Genomic DNA, 15948 nt, shown 5'->3' with positions numbered 1-15948 from the left:
GTAGGATGTTAAAACACGATGATGAGACGGCGTTGACTTGTCTGGTCATCAAGAGGGCAGGGCAGATGACAAGAAAACTAGGGCTTGGTGATCTAGTATGAAGTGTAGCCCCAACATAATGGAATAGAAACAGTTTACGTAGGCGCAATCAAAGGTGATAAAAATTTGCATGTGCACCCTCTACCATTAGCTCCTCTGTCTAGTGAGAACATACTGCTACTGCCAGCCAGTGATCAATTAATCCCACTTTGCACTTTTATGCAGAAGGATTCCACCTGGGGCACAGCTCTCTATGGTATGGCGCATCTAGTACGGAGGCTTTGGGGCACAGAGGTGGTAGGGGTGAAATTCATCAGCTGCTTTCTTCAGAAACGTTAACTGCACGGCGGAGTGCCAGGGCCCTGTGGTCTCTCAGTATTTGCAAAGGGTGGCTGCAGCCTCCAGGGCCATGCGCGCATCATGATGGCCCTGTATGCAACATACAGTTTGTTGTCTTTCAAAGCGGACCATTAAAGTGCACACATCTGCCCAGTTTGTGCATGTGCTTTGCTGACCTTGGATGGATCCTACACAGGAATGGCAACGAGGTAAGGTTGCTTGGAGTGAGGGGAGAATGCTAACAGCTAGCTTTTTGAGTTCGTATAAACAAAAACACTATTCATATTTGGCCTTTCAGGACCCTCTGCTTGTGAGGGTAGTCGTTTGATGAAAATGCCGCTTATTACCACACTCTGAATTCAGTGTGTGTCACAAAGCAAAGGTAATGAGCAGTCGCCGACCTCCCTGACCAACAAGAATGCATTCCTTCTGCCTTCGCGTGAATGGAGGCCCATGGCATCAAACTCTAAAGAGGAGTTAGGCTGCTGAAGAGTGTTAGACCTGGCATTTTTTGGCATGGTTTCCCCTGTCTATTTGCCTTCAGATCCTAGGTCTAACACATGTCCCCCCCAGCTGAAAGTGGGGAGAGCTACCCAACCGCTTGAGATTTTTCATCACAAAGGTGGAAGAACTGGGAAAGACCATCAATGTTGGCGTGCTCTTATCCAGGGCAGTGTTCCAGCATAAAGTCCATCCCCCTTAGGGAGATGGACCACCTCAACAGTTTTGGATTCTCACCCCTCATCTGCATTAAACATCTGAGGGGCCTGTAGTCGGTCTGAACCTGGAAGTGAGTCCCAAACAAGTAGGGTATTTGCTTCATCAGCACCCAGAGCACAGCAAAAGCTTCCCTTTCTATTGCTCTCCACCCCTGTTCTCGGGGAACTGCCCTCCAACTAATGAAGACTTCAGGTTGATCTAGGCTCTCTTCATCTAGCTGTGAAAACACAGATCCCACACCATGCTCTGAGGCAGCAGTCTGCACTACGAATTTATTGGAGAAAGCAGGAGCCAGAAGCATGGGCACATGCCTCCTTCAGGGTGTAAAAAGTGGTCTAGCACACCTGGGTCCAGATTACCTTACAGGGTTGCTTCTTGGAAGTCAGCTCTCTCAAGTGGGCAACAATGGTGCCATACCAACCTCTGGAATGTTGTATGGGTGTTCTTCAAGCTAAAAGGAATGACATTGAACTGATAGTGCCCTTCTGGCATTGAGGACTCTGACCTCTCTTGTGTCCCCTCGGTCAAGGCAATCTGCCAGTACCCAGATGTTAAATCAAACATGCTGAGGAACTTGGCAGCTCCAAGCTGATCAATGAGCTCATCAGCTCAGGGAGGGGATTCACTTCAGTTTTAGTCATGCCATTGAGACCCTGGTATTCAACACAGAACCGCAGTTCAGGTGTGACACCAGTTGGGGTAGCCTTGGGGACCAAATAATTGGGCTGGACCAAGGACTGTTGAAGGGCTCAATCACCCTTAACTCCAGCATCTAGGAGACCTCCTCCTTATTGCTATCCCTCACTTTATCAGACAACCTGTAAGACTTGTGCATAACAGGTAGGCTGGCCCCAGTGTAAATATTGTGGGTGCACCATTGGTTGACTTCAGGAATGAGTGAGAACAGAGAGGCAAACTGTCCTAGCAACTGGCGACAGTCTCTCTGCTGTTTTAGGGTCGGAGAAGGGGAGAGGATCCCACCCCCTACTGAGCCTTCCTGCTCTTTGGAAGATAGGAGGTCAGGGAGAGGTTCATTCTCCTCTTCCATTCCATCATCCATGACAAAGGGCATGGTCCACTCAGACCTCTCAAAATGTGGCTTGAAGTGGTTCACATGTAGGACCCTCAAAGGGTTTCTAGGAGTCTGCATATCCACTAGGTATGTGACATTACTCTTGCGCTCCTTCACCTCAAATGGCCCAGACCCCTGTTCTTGGAAAGCCATTGCCCGCACTTTCTGGCAAGGCTGAACTCAAAATACCAAAAGGGTAAGCAGGGGTTACCTTAGGTGGTTAGCTTAGGTGTCTTACCTAGCCTAGAATGAGGGTCCCTACTTGGGCAGGGTAAACCACTGCCAACTAGAGTCCCCATTTCAAACAAAGAGAAATAGTTCAAGCAAGGAAAGATTAACATTAAAAAGTAAACATGGAATGAGAGGTGAGACAAGGGAGAGGGAGAAAGAAATTCAGAAGATAGTTAGAGGGTGAGAGAAATAGGAATGGGAGAGGAGGGAGTGAACCTGAACGAAATTCATGTTAAGGTGTGAGAGAGGAAGGTTATCATGGTTGTGACATCAAGCAATATGTGTTGAGAAGAAAACAGATAAGAATGCAAGGGATTAACAAGAGATATGAATACACAGATAGCTTTATAGGGAGGGGCAGAGAGTGCAGAAAAGAGAAATCTGGAGGAGGAGATGAGGGAGAGAAACAAACTTTGAAGAGGGGACTTAGAAATTGCAAAGATTTTAGAGAGGAGAACTGAATGAAAGAGAGGGGGGCACAGGGATGATTTCCTCCAAAGAGAGACAGGGTAAAAGGAAGATTTAGAAAGATAACATCAACAAAAGAGACAGATTGGTAAAACAACTGGCCAGAAAGAGAATGTGCGAGAGAGAGAGAGAAATAGTTTGATGGAGACAGTGAAAGAGAAGTCCACAAACCAAAAGAGGATTTACAAAATGAGAAATGTTAGCCACCTAGAAAAAACTGTAAATTAAACCTACCCATATAAATTTGTGAACTCATGAAAAGATATAGAGAGGATTCTAGGTGAGTAAATCGCTTCCATTTTGAGGGGAGCAGGTGTTAAATGGGGGCAATGCTCTGGAAGATCATGAACACTCACAAATGTACATATTTGTGGGTCTTCAAAAACTCTTTCCCAATGCGTTCCCACCCAAGCCAAAGAAAGCACACAAATAATTGTCAGGTTCCTTGAAGAAGTGATTTGTTACTTGAGGAAAGTATATTATCATTGGAGAAAAAAGTCAAAGTTAACAAGCTTTTAGTCTGGTATTTGCTGTCATTTATATATTTTTGCATGTGACAAAAAAAGATTAAAAAAATGGGGATTACACCTAGAAAGCTACAAAAGGCACAAGATATCATATGCAACCTTTCTTGAATTCCAAAGTCAGAAATCCGCCTCCACGAGAGGTGGGAAATAGCCATGAGATTTTTGAATGTTTTTAAGGAGCAGGCAAATCTGTATGCCTCATTCTCCTTATTCACATCTATTGAGAGCATGCAAAAATAGGTTAACTCTAAAGTTAAGAGTCCTATTATCATAAACCAGGAAAGCTAATGAGAGAATACCTGACGTCAGTCTTTCTAATGAGTTTTATAGCATTGCACCAAACACTTTAGGAGATTATTTTTAAATAGATATTTTTCTTGCATAAATAAGAAAAGTATTTGCTACTAGTGACCTTCAACCAGATTACTTTTGAACCGTACCGACCACACCACACTTGTTAGACCTTGCATCCTTGGCCTGGTTTCCCTCTAACGTTTTGTCTTCAGACCTCCTGGTTTTGCTGACTTCGTGTTTGCTGCCCTTAGGACTCTGCACACTTTAGGACTGCTAACCAGTGCTAACATACTTGTGCGCTCTCCTTAAAACATGTTGTAAATGTACAGGAATTTATATAGCGCAAATCACCACTGGTTTCTAAGCGCTTGCTTAGGGAACCCGTCCTGGTATTCCCCTGTGAGATAACCACGGCAGGGTATCCACAAGGTGAAAGCCAGGCATCCCACCGCAGGGGCCGTTGTGGAGATTAAGCAAGCTATTGCCCAGAGTCGCCGAGTGCGAACCCGTGAATTGAGTAGGCACCGGAGCAAGAATTGTCAAGTCCATGGACATTTTAGGACTCAAGACCTGCCGAGCCGGGAATTGAACCCTGGTCCCGGGCTGACCTCTGCTTCCAGGTCTGCCTGCTCTAACCAGTGAGCCACACTACTCCTCTAGATTGGCTTATACCCAATCAGCATATTTAATTTACTCCCAAGTCCCTGTGTAAAGGTGCATTACATATGCACAGAGAATGTGAATTAAATGTGACTAGTGGGCCTGAAACACTGATTGTGCCATCCATTTTTAAACATGTCTAAGGCCTGCCATTGCAGACTGAGTGTATGCAGTGTTATTTGCAACCTAGCAAAGAAAACCTTTTTGTCAGGCCCAAATCGTCCTTTTTAATACATATAGGTAGGCTGTGGGGTTTTAGGTTTAAACCTATAATAACTGATAAAACCCCACTGAAAGAAAAATAGCCCTCACCGGTGAAAACATATAAACACTGAAAAAACACCTGCACAACCACAAACTAAATGCCATTCAAAGAAAGGAAAGAGAAAGTGAAAGAGTCATTTTGTTCTTACTGAAGGGGTCAATAAAGTGTAACTTTGTTATACAAGCTAGCAGTAAGAAAGACCGGCTAACATTATTCTGCTTGAGTTTTGTTCTTTAGGGATGCCACTAGAATATTGTTTCTTCTTCCTTTTACTTTTTTCAGTTTTATGGCCTTTGGTCTAAAGATGCAAGGTTTAGTTTCACGTTTTAGGTTTAGTTTAATTATTTTATAAACTGTAGAGAATCAGGACATATCAAACTCACATTTGATATTTTGGCTGCATTTGATTCTTTCACTGATCGGTAAAATGGCTAGTTTCATAAAAATCTTTCCTAATATGTGTCATCACATTTACCCACAGAGAATGGGTAAAAACCTTTAATACATCAGACCATAGTTTCTAGTGGGTCAGTATTGATAGTAGGTGAATTGCCAACACCTATTTTTTTAACCGTTAAATGCAAGGTATTGTGACAAATATATATATCACCAAGCATTTGGGATAGTGGTGAAAACGTGACACCAGACTTTTGGAAAACATGGAATGTAGTGTCACTTGTTATGCTCTGCAAAAAAGGTTATTTCCAAGTTCAACAAAGATTGGAGTGATATTGTTTGTATTTGTAGTGATTCACCTACGTATATAAAAAATGTGTGTGATGACCTGTCAAAATTGATACCCAAGCTGAAGTGATTCCCTGTAGGAGATCCTTGCCACTTGTTAGATGGTATGCTGAAAGCATCTTTACAATCTTCTGAGTTAATGAGGGATGCTAATGACTTTTTAGTCCATTCTGGTGCACTATTTTCTTATGCCCAGGAACTAAAATGCAAATATTTATCATTTCGTGCTTTATGTGGCATCAAAGAAAGAGTCATCCCAACTGTGTCCCTTAGCTGACGGTTCTCAGCCCAAGGGGCTATGAATGCAGAGAGGGCCTTTTCACAGAAGTTTACATGGGAAGGAAAGCATGAGGGCACATGACCAAAGACTCACTGAAGAAGTATTGAATGATGTACTACAATAAGATTAATTTGCAAAAATCTCTTTGGACCTCATATACACTATACGTACACTGTCTCTATACCATGTTCTTTCAGTGCAGAAAGCAAGCAATGATAAAAGCAAAACGTTCCATAAACACCGGAAAAACACTTTTTCTTTTGTTTTTAGTGGCGTGAAAATGTGTAACCACTGATAACAACTGTTTTTTAAGATATTGAAAACACTGAAAAAACCCCACCAGAATTTACCAAAAATAGAAACTGAAAACAGGACAGCCTACAGATAGGTCACCCTTACAGTAGTCCCTGGATAGCTAAGAGGGCAGGGTGTAACGTATTTAAAAAATAGGACATGTTAGTTTGAGTTTTATGGTTCCTGGTAGTGAAAAAGTGTTACATTTGTTTTCCACTACTGCAAAGCATGCCTGTCACATAGTGTAATATTGGAGTTACTTTATCACATGTAATTTCCAAATGGAAACAGGTGAGTGGCCCTTTGAAAAAGATGGAATTTTCTTACATTAGCCATTTGGTGCCTGCAACCTGTCTCTGGGTCACATGACTGGTTGCAGTTGACAGTTAGGCTTTGTGTATTTCTCCTAGACATCCACACTCAATGTGGAGCTTAGATGTGACTGACGGGCCATCAGTGGCAGGATGGGAGAGAGTAGCTGGGCCCAGCCCCACCTAGGCTTCATAGGCTGTGTCCTGTCTCCAGATAAGGGGCTGCAAGCCCCCTGGCAGTGCCGGTTTAAACCGTGTGGAGGTCTCTAGTGCATCAAAATTGTGGGGGCCCCCTTGCAATTATCTCCTAATATGTTTCTAATTTTACCAACCAACAATTTTAATAAACCAATTTTATTACACAAAACTAAACATTAACAATTATTAATGTTATTAAAAAAAAATTATTGGAAACAATTTAAGAAAGCTTGATTGTAATTTTCTTTCAAGGTCAAATCAATATTATTTTAATCCGTTGTCCCGGGGTCCCCTAAATGGAGTGGCGCCCATAGGCCGGTGCCTACTTTGCTTATTTGGAAACCCAGAACTGCCACCTGAAGTTAGTCTGGAGCCAGGTTCAGGAAGACAGAGCACCTGTGTGCTTCAAAGACCTGCACCTAGAAGCTTCCCCCCACTTCAAAGGCACAACTGGGTTTAAATACTTGACCTCTGCCACCACCTCTTCAGTGCACTTCTGGATTGGTGGATACTCTGTTATGAAGAAGGATTGCTGTGCTGCTGAAAGTACTGCCACTCTCCGGAACTGCTGCTCTGATGGACTGCTGACCTGCTGTGCTGAACTGCTATCTGCTATCCTCTGCCTGGGTGTGAAGGACTAATCCTTGTCTCCTGATCTGAAGCCGCAGGTACACAGCAAGCTTCCAACCACCTTGCACCTGCACCTGATCTCTGCCATCTGGGAGTCTACCCTGCTACGTGATTCTACCCCAGTCTTGGACCCTTGGACATGGCTTAAGGTGCTCTGCCAGCCTCTGTGGGTCCAGCAGATCTAATGCATCTCCTCTGTTATGCGGTTCAATACCATCCAGGTCAAATGCATCACGCTACTGTGTGGATTGGACCCATCACAAAAACCTGCAACACATAGCCTTTCAGAAATGCTGCTGTTCTATGCTTTCTTGGTACAGACACTCATATCCCTCGTCGATGGCAGCCTCAATGAAAACCCTAGACTCCACATCTCAGCCCGCAGCTCCTCGAACGGAAGCATCGCCCGCTGCACGCAGCATCCCCAATGCTGGAATTCTCACCACAAGCCCCATCGATATAATCTTCGATGTCGATGCAGGCTCCCCGCGTCTTAGAACTGATGCATTATTTTGGCTGTGAGATGCATCTTCGACGTGGCTCCTCGCAACACTTCACAAACCCGGATTTAAAGTACACTCTCTCTTCAGCGGGCCTAACTGAGTGCCTGTATCCAGACTAAGCTCCATCAGGTCGGCCTGTACATGTGTCTTTGTCCCGGCCTGGGGACAAAGACACATGTTTTTCTAACTTATTTTTCTAATTTAGTGTGGGGTCCTTTTGTGTGGTGTTTTCACAATATTACTGTTTGAAGTGTTGCACAAATAATTTACACATTGCCTCTAAGTTGAGCCTGACTGCTCTGTGCCAACCTATCAGAAGGCTGAGCACAGGTTAATTTAGGGTTGAGTTATGACTCACCCTGACAAGGATTGAGGTTGCTTCTTGACTAGGGTTCACACCCCAGTCAACCAACATCCCAATTTCTTTCAGCACTCATGAGTTAAAGACAGGGCAAACACATCTGTGAACCTTAAAGGTATTTTAAAAGTGGGGTGTGGATGACATTTATTACTAAGCTGCTTTAATATGATGTCATTGTTATGTAGTATTGATTTGCTGACTGGCGAAGTATCTAGGCTATGAGAAGTGCACTGCCTTACGTAACTGAACCATAGCATGAAAAATGTGGAGAGGGTTCTTAGGCTAAATGGTGTGTGAGTGAGCACTGCCTTTGTGCCGCCTGGTGTGTGTTGGTGTGGACATGTTGGTGTCTACCTCAATCACTGTAAGCATGTGAGGGTGTATCTGTGTGGGTGGGCCTGTGCATGAGTCTTTGTGTGCCTTCCTTTTTACAGTACAATCTGTCTCTTCCTGTGAGCCTTTCTGTATCACTATGCTTGTGTGCATAAATCTACCTCTTCTTCAGAAAAAATGTTTTCTGGGTCTTATTTAGAGTTTGGCAGATGGGATATGCTCTCAAAACATGATGAATTTTTGGTCTGCTGTTTGACTAATGTCATAAGCTATAATGCATAAAACAGGAGAGTGGACACCTGCCACAATTGTGAAGGGATATCCTTTCTGACAAACTCTAAATTAGGCTCTCTGTTATCTGGAGCGTTTTGGGTCTTGCTCTTGCTAAAAGTGGGCATTTACATTCTCATTGTGTATATTTAGGAAAAATCAGCAATGTTGTTTCATTGTCCAAGCTAGGCAGACAAGCATTGGCAAAGCCAATAAAAGAGCTATTGGCTTTGTCAATGTGTTTTAGCCATGTCATACACCAGTGTGGATAAAAGTAAGTGGCATAAAGGAAAGTGGCATGGAGTGTCATAGAGTGGAGTGGATTGTTGTGGAGTGAAGTGGAGTATCATGGAGTGGTTTGGAGTGCAGTGGCAGAGCGATGTGGAGTTTTGTTAAAGGAGTAGAGTGTCTTAAAGTGGAAGGACCTTGAGTGGAGTAGAGTTGATTTGAGTGGAGTGTCATAGAGCATCAGAAAGTGGAGCGGCATAGAGTATTGTGGTGTGGAGTGGAGTGGAGTGGCAAAGAGCAGAGTGGAGTGGCATAGCGTGAAGTAAAATAAAGTGGAATGGTGTAGAGAGTGTTGCACAGATTGGAGTAGAGTGTTGTAGGGTGGCGTTGCATAGAGTGGTGTAGTTCTGTACAGTGTTGTGGAGTGTTGAGGAGTGTCAAAGAGTGGTGTGGCATAGAGTGTCAGAGTGGAGTTGTGTAGAATGTCATAAAGTAGAGATGTACAGAGTGTTTTAAAGTAGAGTGGCATAGAGAGAGTGGATTGTTGTGGAGTGAAGTGGAGTATCATGGAGTGGTTTGGAGTGCAGTGGCAGAGCGATGTGGAGTTTTGTTAAAGGAGTAGAGTGTCTTAAAGTGGAAGGACCTTGAGTGGAGTAGAGTTGATTTGAGTGGAGTGTCATAGAGCATCAGAAAGTGGAGCGGCATAGAGTATTGTGGTGTGGAGTGGAGTGGAGTGGCAAAGAGCAGAGTGGAGTGGCATAGCGTGAAGTAAAATAAAGTGGAATGGTGTAGAGAGTGTTGCACAGATTGGAGTAGAGTGTTGTAGGGTGGCGTTGCATAGAGTGGTGTAGTTCTGTACAGTGTTGTGGAGTGTTGAGGAGTGTCAAAGAGTGGCGTGGCATAGAGTGTCAGAGTGGAGTTGTGTAGAATGTCATAAAGTAGAGATGTACAGAGTGTTTTAAAGTAGAGTGGCATAGAGAGAGTGAGGTAGATTGGAGTGGTGTAGAGTGAAGTAGATTGTTGCAGAGTCGAGTGGCATAGAGTGGTGTAGTGTAGTAGAGTGGAATAGCATCGGCTGGAGTAGGGTGTTTTGAAGTGTGAGAGTGGATTGGGGTAGAGGAGTTGCATAGAGTGTTGTACAGTGTGGTATAGTGGAGTAGGGTGGCATGCGGTGGAGATGCATAGAGTGGTGTAAAGTGGCAAAGAGTGTAGTAAAGTGTCATAGTGGCATGGAGTGGTGTAGAATGGAGTGGAGTAGAGTAGCGTGGAGTGGCCTAGATTAAAGTGTCGCACAGAGTAGAGTGCAGTGGAAGGACATAGAGTGGAGGGGCATCAAGTGGAGTAGAGTGTCTTAGACTGGAGTAGAGTTTAATGCAGTAGCGTGTCAGACTGGAGTGGAATGTCATTGAGTGGAGTGTTGTAGAGTGGAATTGACTGGCCTAGAATGAAGTAATGTATAGTGCGAGTAGAGTATTGTGGCGTGGTGGAGTGGTACAGAGTAGACTGATGCAGAGTTCATTGGTTTGAGTAAAGTGGTGTAAAGTACGTTGGTGTAGAGTGCGGTGACAAAGTGCAGTGACGTAGAGTAGAGTGATGTAGAGTGGAGTGGTGCAGCATAGATTGCAGTGATGTATAGTGCAGTGGCATTGTGTGGAGTGGCATAGAGTGGAGGATGTGGAGTACAGAGGAGTAGAGTGCAGTGACATAGAGTAGATTGCTTCAGATTAGAGTGAAGTGGCATGGAATGGTCCAGGGTAGAGTGCTGTATGGAGTGCATAGAGTGGTGCAGGGTACAGTAGAGTGCTGCAGGGTAGAGAGCAGTAGCATAGAGTGCAGTGGGGTAGAATGTGATGGCTTAGAAAGATGAGAGTAGCGTAGATTGGAATGACGTCTGGTGTATTGTGTAGTGGTGAAGAGTGCAGTGGAGTAGAGTTGCATCGAGTTCTGTGACAGAGAGTGCAGTGTTGCATGGTAGAGTGTTGCAGAGTGTAGTGGTGTAGATTAGAGTGGCATAGAGTGGAGTGGTGTCGAGTAAAGGGGCATAAGGTAGAGTGACATAGAGAGCATCAGCATAGAGTACAATAGTGCTGAGTAGAAGAGAGTGGCTTAGAGTGCAGTGACATAGAGTATTGCAGAGTAGAGTTTGGTGATGTAGAGTGCAGTGGTGCAAAGTGGAGTGGCATAAAGAGTAGTGTGATGTACAATGCATTGGCAAAGAGTGCAAAGAGTGGCCTAGAGTGGAGTGGTGCAGTGTAGAGTGCAATGGCTTAGAGTGTAATGGTGCACAGTAGAGTGGCATAGAGCTCATTGGTGGAGAGTGCAGTGTTGCAGAGTAAAATGTTGTAGAGCGGTGTAGAGTAGAGTGCAGTGGTGTAGAGTAGTGCAGAGTAGAGTGGCACAGAGAGCTGTGGTGTAGAGTAAAAGGGTGCATAGTAGAATAGAATGGCGTGGAGTGCAGTGACGAAGAATGCAATGGTGTAGAGTGTAATGGCATATAATAGAGTGTTGCGGATTACAATATAGTGGCATAAAGTGCAGTTGTGCAGAGTAAATTGGCATAGTGTGCAGTGGAGGAGAGTGCATTGATTTTGTATAAAGTGGTGTAGAGTGCATTGGCATAGAGTTCAGTGATGTAAATCGCAGTGGTTGGAGTAGAGTGGAGTACAGTGGTGTAGAGTAGAGTAGAGCAGTGCAGGATGGAGTGCTGTTCTGTAAAATGCAGTGACAGAGTGCAGTAGTGTAAATTAAAGTGAAGTAGAGTAGAGTGGCTCAGAGAGGAACAATGGCATAGAATATGGTTGCGTACCGTGCAGTGATACAGTGGAGATTGCTTCGGAAGTGAAGTGGCATACATTCTTCATTAGATTTTTAGAATATGAAAACAAACAACAGAATGTATCAAGGAGCTAAACAGATCAATAAATATACAAACACCTCAGAACAAATACTATACAATTTAAACTAGAATGTTTTTAGATGCATGTATCCTTCAATTTGTAGAAGCCTATAATCATAGTAAGAATTAAAAATAAACCTTTTTCATATTCAAACACACGAAAGAGAGCACCCTCATTCATGCAAGACCACTCCTCTTTATCGAAAGAAATAGCACATTTTCACTTGAAAATAATGTTTTTACCGCCACAACTGCATTTTGAATTTATAGTTTGGAGAAGTAATTTATTTCTGAAGTACAAGTGAAACTGATAAAGATGATTAATTTCCCCTGTGCGTACCTCGCAGCCCATTATCGAGAAAATGTGCTCCAATACTACCTCCAAAATCAAAAACGCTTCTAGCAAAGTCTCTCCAGCATATGTATACAACATTCTATCTCAAAGCTTCTTTTCTAGTTAGAATATTGGTTTTCACATGTTCAACTGTGGTAAATAAAATCCGAAACACAACTTCTACTGTGTCAGTCTCACATGCATGACCACTAGATAGCAGTGTGAGACCATTCTCATTAAGGTTCAGCACAATTCTCAGTGACCAAGTCATCAGTCCTATCAAATTTACAGTATATCTTGACATGACCATTTTACCACCCATGTAGACATGGTACAGAATGTTTCACGGGTCCTTAAAAGTCCTCCCCAACACACCTTACTATCATCAGAGTCCTATATCGACGATCTGTAGTAGGAATGGAGACATGGGATATTCTTTCTTGGTATCGTTCAGCATACAGAAGTTACTCAAACACATCTCAGGTGTTCAAGAGGTTAAAAATGACAATATCTAATTCTCACAGCTTTGTGTTCCAATCCATTCCTTCTCAAAACAGTGTACAGATTATTGTAGTTTGCTACCGTATCTCTTCTGCACCAGTTGTAAGAAATTACACAGTATCCTCCCCTTTCTCATTTTTACTTACTATACTGGGCAGCTAATCTAATGTTATTATGTACAAATCTACCTTTTATTAATCCAACCTGTTTCTTCCAAATCACTCTATCAACTACTTTTAACAAACAGCTCAAAAACTCTTTGTAGATATTTGTCAACTATATTTATTAAAGAAGTTGGTTATAAACCAATGTAGTTGGGAGCCTTTACCCTCTGCATAGATCACTGAAATTAGTGCATTCCTCGGATCCCTGTATTAATTTCCATCATAAATGTGTGGTATAGAGTAGTGTTTACACAATAATGGGGAAACATCATTAGACATTTTATTGAAAATACCGAATAAAGCATTTTCCCCTAGTGATTTCCCTCCTTGTAACTTGCCAAAAGCTTCCTTAATTTCTATCTCAAAAATGTCAGCTTCCATCCATGTTCTTTCCTGCTCATTTTTAACCAGTATCTCATTTTATTTATTGTGATAAACTCGATTTTGACCTTTTTTCACAAAATAACATGTTTTATAAGCACAGAATAACACATTCTTTGGATTAACTGTACTAATAAACACACATTCACACATCTATTACTAAAGTGCAAAGTTCAAATATGAAATTATAATCATGGTACAGCAAATATGACATGAGTATAGCACGTTTTACTGCCTCACAGATTGCATGCAAGAATTACATTCCACACAGAAACTACTCTTCAAATAGCCATGAGGGTTCTTCGATGTGATTTTACAATACTGCAAAAATGTAACTCCTTGCATCCTGGTTTTAGTTAAAAATCTTATGTTAAAACATGTACACATAAATTAATACTATGACATAAACCATATATAGAGATGCGCAGAGTATAATTTGCTATTTCTGAACATTGTTGAGGGACAGGCATCAGTACTCACGTGGATCCCTCCCCACACTATATATCCTTCCTACTTCCAAGAAGGACGCTGCGCACTCCGGGCTTATAAATACAAAAATCGTTTATTGCCATACATCAGAAAAAGTAACTGACAAACACATTTGCCAGTTACTTTTTTGGTTGTATGGCAATAAATCATTTTTTTAAAAACAAGCCTGGAGTGCACAGCGTCCTTTTTGGAAGTTGGCTGAGTGTAAGCAAGTCCGACCTCCGAATCTGCAGCACCTGATGCACTGACCGGCGTTCGTTGGCGGAGACAGCGAATGGATAAATCATGCAAAAAAGGCAACAAGGAACTCTAGGTTAGCTCCTAAGTTTAGGTGGAGAGCAGCTCATATAGGGAGAACCTTACAACACCAGCAGCACTCTGAATCTGCTCAACTCAATTGTTTGTTTTTCTATTAAAGTTTTTAAGCATAGAATTAGCATACTGCCAGCCATGCTGAGCTAGAAAGTATTTTGCCATTTTTACAGCAGTCTTTAAGCATAGGATTAGCAAGTGCCATCCTTGCCAAGCTGCTCTCCACTTAAACTTAGGAACTACTGGTTGCTCCCATGTTCCTGAACGAAGCTATATAATCTGAAGAGTTGTTATGATAACAAAACACGTCAGGGGTGGCTTATATTAATTCAAGGTTGGCTTGGTTCAAGTCTCGGTAACAACGCCAAAACCTCCTGTGATTCTGGGCAAATCACTTAATCTCCCCGTGCCTAAAATAAATGCGTGTCCTCATGTAACGTAACTGGTGCTATGTAAAGCGCTCTGATATCTGATTTGGTTCGGGTCTAGTTCGCGCTATATAAAACTCTGCAACAAAAAAAAAAACTTTGGCTGAAGTGATAAAAGGCTTTTGTCATTTTTGTCATTTTTCATCTCGGACCTACTTATAACCTACCACTATTTAGAAACCTCCTAGAATGAGCAACCAGAGTCCCAAAATATATGTTCCTTCTTTCTTGTGACGTCCGGGTATTAATGGTAACCAAATTAACTTTATCATTCCCACTATGTAACTCCACTCATTGGTATGTCTAGCGCTGTCACCAGTTCCATTACATAAAATGATGGGGTCTCCTTGCAGAATGTGAAGAGGAGATCCTGAGTCTCCCATATCTCATTAATATTTATTTTGCTTGATAGGAATGGGGTTTGGGACCCCTATAGGGCCCCTCTGCACCACAGAGGAGGCAGAAGCCAGTGTTACGCCCCTGGCTGTGACGCCAGCTGATCCTTGCCCACACATCTCAAACGAAAAACAAACATGAAATAAAGAAATGTTGGTAAAGAAGATGACTTACCCAATTTTGGCAGAGAGTATGGCACCTTGAAGTAATCTTCATAAAACTCTAGAAGCCTCTTTGTAATATTTAGGGCATAGTCTCCTGATCCACGGCGAATGGCGTCAGGTCTCGCATATAGTCGAATCTGGATATAAAAGGAAATAAGGCACTGATTAAATTTTGCTTGTTTTTTTAATTATACATATATATATATATATATATATATATATATATATATACTACTATTATAAAGAGAGAACACAAACCTTTGAGCCAGGTAAACTCGAAAAGTCCACCACCAATCAAAACACCCAAGACATCTTTGAAAACCTCAGGGCAAGCAGAAGGACATAGGCTATTAAAAATAAAAAATATACGTTGTTTAAAAAATTTCGAAATACAAATAAAGTAGTCCCTTGCAAGTAGCGCCGGCCGCGACGTCTGCGTGACGACATCATTTGTGTTTGCGCTCCCTGGCAACACTTCCAGAAATGGCGCCGAAGATCGTGACCTGCTGGGAGGACTGCCGTGGCCCTGCTGTGCGAAGTGGCGGCCTGTGCGGGTGGGGCGCCTGGAGAGTGGCGGCCTGTGCGGGCGGGGCGCCTGGAGCGGGACCGGTGGCTGAGGTAAGGATCTCCGGGACATGGGCGGGAGGGGTCCGGGGCGGGAGGGGGCGGGAGGGGGCCGGGGGCAGAAGTGCACGCAAGCCTCAAATGCTGCCCCCAGCCCCTTTCTGCCCCAGGCAACGCTGGGGCGGGCTGCTAGTATATATATATATATATATATATATATATATATATATATATATATATATATATGTATATTTATAAATTTGCCACCACATAACCTGCAAATAGCATTTACTTTCTGCTTCAATGTACTTCCCGCTGCTATGGCTGAATGATGCCCTGTCTCTGTACAATTCAGACAGCAAAATTTAGAGAGGCTTTCTAGCTTTGTGTACTGACAAATAAAAAGGCATACTTTGCAGTAAAACACATTCTGCATTTAATTCTATTTTCAGAAAACACACTGAGGTGAGAGATAGAGCAACATGGCGGATGAGTGCGCGTGGCTCGAGCACGCAGCGGCTCATGAGAAGAGAAATAAATGGCGAGCGAAGG

General features: G+C 42.9%; 1 protein-coding gene across 1 annotated transcript in view; it reads right to left on the bottom strand.

The window, feature by feature from the left end:
• The window catches only part of TRHDE (thyrotropin releasing hormone degrading enzyme), a 1998244-nt gene that overhangs the window by 1439112 nt on the left and 543184 nt on the right, over positions 1–15948 (bottom strand). Inside the window, exon 3 of the mRNA XM_086918108.1 lies at positions 14843–14969. Within this exon, the coding sequence (XP_086774234.1) occupies positions 14843–14969 (127 nt within the window). The remainder of the gene's footprint in view (positions 1–14842; positions 14970–15948) is intronic.

The sequence above is a fragment of the Lissotriton vulgaris genome, chromosome 1_1 (genome assembly GCF_964263255.1).
Source record: "Lissotriton vulgaris chromosome 1_1, aLisVul1.2, whole genome shotgun sequence".
NCBI lineage: Eukaryota > Metazoa > Chordata > Amphibia > Caudata > Salamandridae > Lissotriton > Lissotriton vulgaris.
This window is presented reverse-complemented; position numbering and strand designations above follow the sequence as displayed.